Source organism: Lynx canadensis, chromosome F2 (genome assembly GCF_007474595.2).
Source record: "Lynx canadensis isolate LIC74 chromosome F2, mLynCan4.pri.v2, whole genome shotgun sequence".
NCBI classification, from domain to species: domain Eukaryota; kingdom Metazoa; phylum Chordata; class Mammalia; order Carnivora; family Felidae; genus Lynx; species Lynx canadensis.
Window position 1 is genome coordinate 76,414,790 of NC_044320.2, and position 11,171 is coordinate 76,425,960.

Here is an 11,171-nt window from a genome sequence, read left to right on the forward strand (position 1 = left end):
CCCAGGCGTCCCAGTCTCTCTCGAAATTAAATAAACATTAAAAAAAAAAGTTAAGGTCACAATGCTAAATAAACTTTAAAAAGCTGGGGGCGGGGGGGCACTTCGGTTGCCCAATCTGTCAAGGGTCCCCCTGGATCTTGGCTCAGGTCACGATCTCTGCATGACCTGAGCAGACCTTGGAGGGTCGCCAGCTGGGAGACTGCTTGGGATTCTCTCTGCCCCTCCCCTGCTCACACTCTTAAATAAACTTAAAACAAATTAAAGTCACAATGCACATTTTCTTTGGATTCCTTCTTGTGACTCCTTCAGAGTATTTTTAATGCAGTAACACTACTTCCCAAGGTGTAGATTGTGTGAAGACTGGCAAATTCAGTGTCGAGAGGGAGTGTGCAGACTCTTGGTGACACGTAGACCAAGACAACTTCAAAAACCTCTTTAGGCAGGTCTCAAGAGTCAACTAGAACAGCAAAATTACTTGGGTGCTCCCCTCTGGTGAAAGCGATATACTAGAAATTAAAATTCCTATGGCGTTAAGATTGACCATTACTTTTTAGAAGCTCAAATCACGGAAATGCAGAACATAGGCTCATGCCAGGAGGTTTTCGTCCTTGCCAAAACCAAAACCTTAGCTATCCGAACGTTCGTCTTTTAAGTTTCGTCCTTGAAGTTCGTTCTACCAAAAAAAACGAGAAGGAGAAGCAGGAGCTCCCGCTACACCTTGAATCTCATTAACATGTTCCCAACGCTGCCCATACTTAACATTCATCTCAAAAATTGGCTTTTGTGACAGAGGCACCAGCAGAGTGAAAAGGGATTCCAGATTTTATTATTTTTTTTTTTTTTAAGATTGAGAAAACACACCCAAGATAAAAGTGGTTTTGATCAATCAGTTTTCAGCAAACGGAGCAAGTTCCTCGGGGACATACTCAAAACTGGTCCGCTCGAACTGGGAAACGGGGCTTCGACCAGGCAACCGTGGGCAACCAGAATCGGAACAAATCTGAAAACAAACCTCCCATTTTTCTCCTCCCCCCCCCCACCCCCACCGTTCAAGTGGCAGACAAAATAAATTACCATAAATTACGTGCCTAGGCAACTTAGAAACAAAACAGAACAACGTGAGGCCGAGGGTGTCCTCAGCTCCTCCGGGAAGTAACACTGCGCTTCTGGCCTGCAGGCTGGGTCGGATCGGGGGCCGTCAGACGTCGGGATAGTTGCAGTAATATACCGCAGAGCTGGCATCGGAAACCACCGAGGAGATGGCCCCGTGGCTGTCTGGGAGGGTCACGCTGGAGTCAGGCCCCTGGTAGGGGAGCCCCATCTCGGGCTTGCACACAAAGTGCAGATACTGTTCAAATTCCGTGCGGTCCACCTCCCCGAGGAGCTCGGCGGGCTGGCTCGGGTCCGCGCCGTCGCGGCAGGGCAGCGCCTCGGGAGGGGGCGACGGCTGCCCGGGGCCCGGCGGGGGCTGCGGGGGCTGCATGGGGAAGCCGCGCCCGCCGCCCGCCGCCGGCGAGCTAAGGGCGTTGTAGTACAGCTGCAGGGCGCTGGGGGGCGCCACGTGGCCCGGCAGGGCAGGGCCCGCCTGCTCCAGGCCGAGGCGGGAGTGCACGGGGCCGACGGGCGGCTCGGGGGGCCCCGCGTAGTCCGAGGCCTGCGGGTAGCTGTAGGGGCCGGCCGCCGGGCAGTCCCCGGGCAGCGGCGCGGCGAAGAAGGCCGGGTCGGGCTCCACGCCGTCCAGCGGGGACGTGTCCGGCGTGGGCAGCGGGTAGCCGTCGAGCGGGGGCGCGCCCAGTCCCTGGCAGTCGCGGTAGTGGGCGCCCAGGTGAGGCGGCAGCAGCGGCGGGCCCGCGGGGAAGCCCTGCTCGGGGAAGGGCAGGCCCAGGCCGTCCATGGCCACGCGGCCGCCCTCCGGGCCCAGCGAGGCGGCCTGCGTGTCGGCGAGGCCGTGCAGGAAGCCGCCCTCCACCCGCTTGAGTCGCTTCACCTGCTTGCGCCTGCGGGGCCGGTACTTGTAGTTGGGGTGGTCCTGCATGTGTTGCACGCGCAGCCGCTCGGCCTCCTCCACGAAGGGCCGCTTCTCCGCCAGCGTCAGCGCTTTCCACGACTTGCCTGCGTGGGCGCAGAAGGGGGGAGAGGGGCGCGGGGCTTACTCTCCGAGCTCCCGCTCCCGGGCCCTCGCCTGGCCCCACCTCTCCCCTCCGACCCCTACTTGTGCAGCTAGAGGGAGGAAGAGGTCGCGTGGAAGAGTCAACGTCTGCGACCCCGGGGGCCGAGCGGCGCGCGAACCCTTGGGGAAGCCGGGAGGGCGCGCGTCCTCTAAAAGGGCATCCCTGCCTTCTTGTAGCCTCCTAGAAGCAGGGCCCTAGATCACCCATCCCCGGGCTTTCACGGAACTGAAAACGTCCCCTCCCCGGGGAAGGGGTCGGGAACCGGCAGGACCAAAGCCGGCTTGGCTCCTGGGATACCCTGGCCGCGGCCGGGACGCGCGGGGAAGCCGCTTCCCCAGGGCCGTCGCGGCCGCGCCCCGGGTCACCCGGGTGACCCGGGCCCGGACGACAGAGAAACCGCTTGTAAGGTAGGGAGAGGGGCCTAGGCGGGAGGGGAACCGACCCTGGCGGCCGCACACCACTGGCCCGGAGCGCCGGGCACGCGCCCTCCTGGGCTCAAGGAAGCGGCCCCGCGACTCGCTCCACCCTGGGTCCCGCGCTCGGACTCACCCAGCATCTTGCTCAACTCGGCGTTGTGCAGGTCCGGGTTCTGCTGCGCCAGGCGCTTGCGCTCGTCCTTGGCCCACACCATGAAGGCGTTCATCGGCCGCCGGATGCGAGACTCGCCCTTGGCCCGGCCCGCCGCCCCGGCCGGCGCCCCGCTGCTCGCCGCCGCCTCGCCCTTCACCTTCATGTCCCCGAGGGGACTCAACGACTCGGCCCAGGGACAGGGGCCCAGCCCGGCCATCACCGCGGGCAGCGCGCTGCGGGGCTGGCTCTGGTCGTCACTGGCGTACCCCGCATCCGGGCTGCTCATGGCGCTCCAGCCCTGCCCCTCGCCCCACCACCCTGCGCCGGACACGCCGCCTCCCCCGACGCGGGGGAGGGGGTGGGAGCGTGAGACGCAGATGCCCTGCGGGCCGCTCCAGGCTCACGGGCCCGAGCTCGCTGCGACGTTGCAGGGCGGCCCCCAGCCCACCGCGCAGACCGCGTCCCCGCCGGCCAAGTGACACTGCGAGCGCCCCGGGCCCTTTTCTGCACTGATGTGGCCAATGGAGTGGCGGGGGCGGGCCGGGTGAGCGTCCTTAGGCCCACGCCCAGCCGGCCGCCGGAGTCCCAAGTCTCCGCTCAACCCCACGCCCTCCCTTTCCCCTCCCCCGGCCCCGCGCCCAAGGCTACACCTGCCCGCGGGAAAACTGGCTGAAGCCGGGCTCTGGCGCCACGTTCCCTGCGACTCGGGAAGAGGGACTCCTGAAACACCTTCTGGAATGTCCACTGCACCGCTGGGTAGAAGAACGTGGCCACGGCAGTTCGGATGAACAAACTGAGCATACGCTATTATGGAAGCTAGGGGTTTCAGTGCCGGGTGACCTCGCTGTCTTCCAGGGGAACCCCGCGGGTGTCTTCTTGAAATGTTTTTATTGAATGCAGTCGGTACTGCTGATCATACGTTAAAAAGTTTATCAATAAATAAAAAGGTCCTCCCCAAGGACTCAACCTGCTTGCTGTGTTTATTACACTCAAAATGCTATGTCCGAGGTGAATTCTAATTGCTAAAACAAGATAAAATACGGAATGACATTCCGTAGCCAATATTCCGTCATCCCGAAGAATTCAAAACCTTTGTTCATAACGACGAAGCAACCCTTGAAAATCTGTACACGAAATGTACGAGAAACATAAAGGTTTTCTACGTGTTGGGTGAAAGAGGCAAATTGTGGTAACACTAGAGGCAACATGTATCTAAATGCCCGGCTTATGGAGCAAAGAGCAATCCGTTGCACAGCAAAGTAACTGTAGCTCTTGGGGAATTCCTATGCGTTTCTTTAGACTGAAATGAAACTCTGAATGAAGATTAAACTCGTGTTTAAATCTGAAATCTTTTCAGTGGGATTTTTAAACAAGCCCTTACGTTACGCTTTCGTGGCACAGCCCTCCACACTTAGCAAACTAGTTTATTCTTGTAACTCTGGGAGGTAGACACTTTTACAAGATAGGAACCGGAGACACAGACAGGTGAAGGAACTTTCCTGAGATCACAGCCGTTGAGGAGAGGAATGCATCTCCAGGAGTCTGCCCTGATTTTGAGCTCTTTGATCGCTAAACCAAACTGTCCGTGTTTGTGTATTTGTTTGTATGTTTGCGTTGTTTTTAAAAGGCAGTTAACAGCCATGTCTGCCGAATTCCATAACTTTGCAAAGAAATTAATACATCAATCTCCAGAACAGTTGTTCTTTGTTTACCGTGAAGGTTTGAAGACAGCTGAGACTTGCATCCGGGATCTGGGAGGTAAATCTGCAGCTCTTTGTGTGACATTTAGAGTAACAAAGTCATCTGTCAAGTCTGCTTATTAGTGGCATCCATAAAAACAAAGGAACGGGAAGCCTTAGGAAACCCCTGGTCTTGAGTTTCTCTGACATTGCTACCCGTCCCCCACCCCCCCCCCCCGCCCCCCAAATCTCCTTCACACTTGTTGTAAGCCCTCTTTACTTTGACTCTGTGAGGATCTGTGAAATGTTGGCTGCCCTCCCTCACTGTTACCAGCCAGTCTTCACACGCGGGATAAATTAAGAAAGTGGTTCTAGTTCCTGGGTCTCTGAGGTTCACCCCAGGAAAAAAATGTTTAATCGGCTTAGGAAAACCATAGAGAAGTGTTTTTTTTAATGGGTGGTTTTGAAGCAGCTGGTGTTAAACAAATTTAACTGGCTGTGCATCTTTCCTTTAAAGCTTTATTTTTTCTGAAATAAACGTGGGCTTGAAAATTAAGCATAATTGCATTGCAAATGGTTAGATACATAAGGAAACTATAGGAGCAGAAAGAACAAATTCTATAAATTCCTAAATTCTAAAAAACCTATAGGGCCTTGCTTCTTGTTTTCTTGGCGATCTCTAATTTTTCTGGGTAATGATAAATATCTTTGCAAAGATCTCAAAACAGATTTTCTATGAGTGCAAAAGTTTTTATGAACTAGTAGGAATTTCCTTAGACTAGAGACCGAAAACTACGCAAAGACAATGTCCATTCCAGAAGCTATTTTATCTGTCTAGATTAATCTATTTGATTAGATCTGTAAAAAAATAATAGTAATAATAATAAATTTGGGTACAGGAAATTGAATCCGGGTGTGAGTCCGAAGAGAATGTATATGCATATGGATTTACCCTTGTACACTTTCTTCGACTTTGTATTCTTCCTGGCCCACACCATTCCAGGGAGAGGTGCTGAGAGAAACTCATGGGGGGGAGACAGTCTGGAAGGTCTCCATTTATTATTTGCACTTGCTCCTGGAGACAGACTACTGATTCGTGCTGGGTCAGATTACCGAGAAATCAAGTGAGAGCACAGCATCCCTAGGGTCGAGCGGGAGCTTCGGATTTTGCGCCCCCCTCCCTATTGCTTATGGTGCCTTCCCTGGCCGTTATAAAGTAATTGCCAGTTGGGAACTCTGGTGCCTTTTCAAGACTGGTCCCTTCTCCTACCAGTGCCTACGTGTAATTTCTTCTGATCATTCACTCGTCGTGTATTTTGGGGGGACGGCGTCGGGGGCTGCGGCGCCGCAGACCCGTCGGTGGTGCGTGTGGGCTCTTCTGTGCCGGTCCCTTTGCTAAACGCGGTGTTGGAAGTCTAGCTCTGGACGTTATCAGAGCCAGCCACAAATGCCACATGAAAAGCAGCAAACATCCGGAGTGGTTTCCTGGAAGCCTTGCTGTTCTCAACACGAGAGATTTACGCAGGGGATTCGGGGGGGAGGGTGTGATTGGGGGGAATGACAAACAAGTTTCGCGAGTAAGAGCCTCGTAACACCCGCTGGTGTAGCCGGCCGGGTGCATTTGCGGTGCCCGGTCCAGGACCTCTGGGTTCCTGGCTGCTAACTGCACTCACGTCCCCGGGCCAGACTCGAGGCTCGGAAGGCTGGGCGAGGAAGCGACTAGCCCGGCAAGAAGCTGTGCCCGTGGCCACTTGGGGCCTTTGGCCAGCGGGCGCAGAGATTAACCCGGGTAGGTGACGAGCTGTGGCTCAGACCCGGGGCAGTCGGAGCCGCGCTGTTTCCCCGGGGCCCGGAGTGAGCAGGCGAAGACGGGGTGATTTCCTGCGGGCTGTTACGTTTTCGAAGCTCGGGAAGCGGGAGCCGGACGAAGGGCTTTCGTGTCGTTAGGGAAGGCCGCGGGCAAGCGGGCAGATCCGGGTTAGCTCCCGGGAGCGAGTCCTCGGGGGGCGGGGAGGGGAGCGCGCGCCGCCAGCCCAGGGAGGGCGCCGGGGAGGCCCGCCGCTCCGTAGACAATGGTATCCCCGGAACAAAGCACAACAATAAGGCCTTTGCATTTATAAATCGCGCCCCCGCGGCGGCCTCCGGGAGCCCGGCGGGAGGCGGCGTGCGGCGGCGGAGCGCGGCCGAGGCTCCGCACCCCCCCCCCCCCCCCAGGTAGGGCCGCGATGCCCGACGCCTCGCGTTCGCACGGCGCGCCCCGGCGCCCACCCGGCGGCGCCGCCGCGCGTCTGGGTGCCCGGCGCGTCTCCTCCCCGTCCCCCGGGCCAGTCCGCCGTGGGTCCGGGATGCGAGGCCGAAGGCCGCGGGCGAGATGGAAGGGGTGGGGAGGTGGCAGCGTCCCGGGGGGCAGCGGCCACCCGCTCGGCCGCCCCTCGTCGCCCCTTCCCGGGGTCAGGGCCCCACGGACCCGGCCGGCACCTGGCTCTCGGCCCCTGCCCCTGGGCTCTGCGCGCCTTCGCCGCGGGGGCCGAAAAAGGACGACGGCGAGAGGGCTTCGGCGCCGCCGGCGCCGCTGGAGGACGGGAGGCGTGCGTTTTGCTCTCACGCCCTCTCGCCGTGCCTCCGCCCGACTCCCTCCACCGCGCGCGGACCCCTCGAGGCCGCCGCCGAGCCCCGCCCTGGCAGCTGGCGACTCCTCGGTCGTAACCCAGTTCCCGCTTGGCTCCGCCTGGGGTTTGCACCGGCGAAGCAGGAAATGCGCTGTTCCCGGTGCACTTCCCTGCTCAGAAACTCGTCCGCGGGGTGTTTCTTAGATCCGCACCCCCTCCCGCCCCCAGCCTCCTCCGTAGTCCTGGTTGGAGTGTGGGCTCCTTCCCTTTATTCTCTGGCATGGAGAACCTCAGACCCCCTGGATTGGAAGGGGGGCGGCGTTTGGGGTGAAGGCAGAGCTGCCCCCCCCCCCCCGTTTTCCAGGCGCACACCGTCCTTCTGGCCCCTCCGTATCTGCCTTGCGACGTTAACGGGAATTTCAGTAGTGGCGTGGCTTCTGTGCATCCGCTTTTGCTGACCCACCCCCACCCTCCTCACACCTTAGAACAAGCCAGAGCTTCAACCCACCAGTCTTCCCGGCACCATGCCCACTGTGAGAGGGGCACTCACCCTCCCACCCGAGGGAGGGCGGTCATGGCTCCTGCCTCCGAGGAACGCACAATGCAGGACATTCGTCTTCCTCTCTGATTTATTCACTTCCCGCTGGATGTTCTGGGCCTGTTCTACTGTAATCGTTTGTGCCCGGCATGTGAAGGTGATGCCGACATCAGTAGGCCAAGTCTAGGAGAGGTAAGAGTTGCCTTTGCATCCAGAAAACGCTGCCAAGTTTCCCTAGTCAGCAGGGCTGGATTTGGGCAGGTGGTTGGTTAGGGCGAGGGGTGCGTTCTGTGGTCATGAAAGTGATCAAAGTTAATAGGTCATAGGACAGGCCACTCCTGACGGCGCTCATTACCACCAGCTCTTCTGTGCAGCTTGAGTCTTAAGCGTATCAGATTTTGAAAGGCGCCTGAGTGGACTTCCAAAGTTTCTTTTTTTTTTTTCATTAAAAAATTTTTTTTTTCATAAAAAAAATTAAAAATTTTTTTAACATTTATTAACTTTTAGAGAGAGAGAGACAGAGCATGAGCGAGGGAGGGGCAGAGAGAGAGGGAGACATAGAATCTGAAGCAGGCTCCAGGCTCTAAGCTGTCAGCACAGAGCCTGACATGGGGCTCGAACCCACCAACCATGAGATCATGACCTGAGCCAAGGTTGGATGCTTAAGCAACTGAGCCACCCAGGCTCCGGTTTCCGGTTTCCCTGGAGGGAGGCAGCCTTCGTTATTATCCCCATTTTTCAGACAAGGGGAAAGAGACTGAAGAAGCATAGGAAACTTGCTCCAGGTCACATGACAGGATGCTTGGGCCACCCTTGTTACCAGTGGTGGGTCTTGTTTTGAATTTCTTTCCGGGTCATCTCTCCAGCCGGTGAAGGGCCTGATGGTATTTGTAGGGACGAAATAATGATAGCAGACAGGTAGAGACGGACGAGGATTCTTGCACACAAGCTTCCGGTAGGGCCCCTAACCGGGTCGTGATCATTTTTTAAATATCAGAGATGCAGGGCTGTAACAAGAAAGCATTTGCATTCGGAAGATCTACAATTAGGAGTTTTTATTCTATCACGTAATCTGAGCCCTAGATGACATCTCATTTATTTTAGTGTCATTGAACAAATAGTATTTGAGTATTATATTTGTGTGTTGTGAACAAATTCTAATTTGGTTGGAAAAATGAAAACAATTCAAAGTTATGTGGGGATCAAGTTCAAATATAAGGTAGTTGAGGTCTTCAAAGCTCTACCTGTCTACTTCCATTCGCTCAGACTGAACAAAACTTAGTTAATTATATGAAATTCTTGGGGGGTCTTGTCACATATTAAGGTTTATGCTATTAGTCTCTAGACCTACTGCTGACCATGCCTTTAAGGCATAACAATGTATTCTGGAGCAGCTAGGTAAAATAAACTCTCTCCATTCTTACTGCTGTGTGGGAGAGTGATGGATGGCAAATATTAATCCTAATTACAAAGTGGAAAATTAAGGCACAGAGCAATTGGGCAATTTGCTTACTGCTTCCAAACCAGTCTAAAAGACAAGCGAATAATTTATTCTTTTCATCAACAAATAATTGTCAATGTATACTGGTACATTGACTGGTTATGGGCACAGATTTGGGAGTTGAACTGTTTGGGATTGAATTCACATTCTACAGTTTATCACCAGTTTATCTGGACATAGTACTTATCCTATAAGCCTCCTCTGTCAAATGGAATATAATTATAGTAATAACCTCAGAGAGTCTTATGAAGATGAAATGAGTTAATTGTCCATAAACTGCTTAGCATAGGGCCTGGGACATGGTAAGCCTTAACACAGGTATTTAATAATAAAATTTAAATTAATGCATGCTAGCATATGAAGGCATGGTGGGAGAATACATTTTATTTTAAACATTTATCTATTTAAGAGAGAGAGAGAGTGCGCAGGTGCAGGGGAGTGGCAGAGAGAGAGAGGGAGGGAGTGAATCCACACAGGTTCCAAGCTGTCAGCACAGAGCTGGACGGGGAGCTCAGTCCCACAAACCATGAGATCATAACCTGAGCCAAAATCAAGAGTCAGATGCTTTACTGACTGAGCCACCCAGGTGCCCTAGGAGAATAAATTTTATTTTATTATTTTTTTAAATCCCCAAATAGATACTCAGTGTATTTATTTATTTCTTTTTTAATATATGAAATTTATTGTCAAATTGGTTTCCATACAACACCCAGTGCTCATCCCAAAAGATGCCCTCTTCAATACCCATCACCCACTCTCCCCTCCCTCCCACCCCCCATCAACCCTCAGTTTGTTGAGAATAAATTTTAAAAAGCTACCATAGTACTGAAGGTAAATGCATTATTAACAACTAAAGAAATGTTTTCAAGAAAAACATAAATGGAATTTCATACTATTGTAGCATCTCTTACAACTAGTAATAAACAACATTGTCATGCTTTCATCAAAATTGTCTATTGGCAAATGTTTTGAGAGTTCTATAACCTATTGTGCATTTTACAATTACATGTGAATATGACATTTTAACTTTGGTGGTAAAAAAAAATATGTTTGTTTTATGCATGTCAACCTTCTGGAACTGTGTGAAGACTGGCAAGGAAAAAAATACATAGATTCATAAGACATTCAGTATTCTATTAGAAGATCTTTGAAATGCAGGGGCACGTGGGTAGCTCAGTGGGTTAAGCGTCCAACTTGCTCTTGGTTTCAGCCTAGGTCACGATCTCACGGTTTGTAAGATCGAGCCCCACGTCGGGCTCTGTGCTGACAGCTTGGAGCCTGTTTGGGATTCTCTCTCTCCCTCTCTCTCTGTCCACCCCCTCCCCCCGACTTGTGCACTCTCTCTCTTTCTCTCTTTCTCAATACATAAATAAACTTTGGGGGAAAAAAAAGGAAATCTTTGAAATGCAAAGAGACACCTTGCAACCAGTACTTATCTGGGTAGGACTAGATTGTTCTAAAGTCATAGAGACAAAGTTCAGTTTTGGTAACTATGCCTGTACATATATATTTAAAGGAAGAATGACCCCAAATGTACAAACCTTGCCTGGATCTTTCAGTGTAGCATAATGAAAAGATTCTCCAGTCTAGTTGTGGTTGTTCAGTAACTCGCCACTAGGTAAACAGTGAGTCAGTGACACTGCCTCCTCAATGTCCTCAAAAAGAGAAAAGGATACTACCTCATGTCGTCCCAACTTTTCCAGATAAAGAAAAGAACAAAAGTCACAAAGATTTTTACCAAGTAGAAGCACTGAGTGAAACTGTGAGTGTGTGTGGGTGTGCGTGTGTGTGTGCGTGTGTCCATGAATGTTTGGGTATATGTGTATTTACCAAAGGTTCTTTGTCAAAAAAAAAAAAAAAATTGAGTGTAATGGAAGTAGGAATTGTAGAGAGACTGCACTACTTTGGGCAATAATGGAATGCTGCTGTTTTTAGAGCAAAAGCTTTTTATTTTTTTAACTCATTACTATGCAGAAGGTCTCAGCTTTGATCCAGGGTAAAGCAGATGCTATTTTGATGAATTAAGACCATGGATTTACTGGATAACCATTATTTTAGTAAAGCTAATAGGTTATTTCAGTGGCTAATTTAAAACTGGAATTT

At 52.8% G+C, this 11,171-nt stretch overlaps 1 protein-coding gene across 1 annotated transcript; it reads right to left on the reverse strand.

Annotated features, from left to right (window-relative positions):
* Positions 1-1,066: 1,066 nt before the first annotated feature.
* Positions 1,067-3,027, reverse strand: SOX17 (SRY-box transcription factor 17). Its single transcript, XM_030304106.1, has 2 exons — positions 2,721-3,027; positions 1,067-2,112 (listed from the first exon to the last, which is right to left on the reverse strand). Exons 1-2 carry the CDS (start codon positions 3,025-3,027, stop codon positions 1,199-1,201), a joined length of 1,221 nt encoding a protein of 406 aa, XP_030159966.1. The 3' UTR covers positions 1,067-1,198.
* Positions 3,028-11,171: the final 8,144 nt, after the last annotated feature.

Excerpts from the sequence above, each read along its gene's own strand:
- SOX17 (XM_030304106.1), bottom strand. The coding sequence starts at position 3,027 with ATGAGCAGCCCGGATGCGGGGTACGCCAGTGACGACCAGAGCCAGCCC. Across the intron at positions 2,113-2,720 it reads CGAGTTGAGCAAGATGCTGG|GCAAGTCGTGGAAAGCGCTG; the intron begins GTGAGTCCGAGC and ends GCGCCCACGCAG.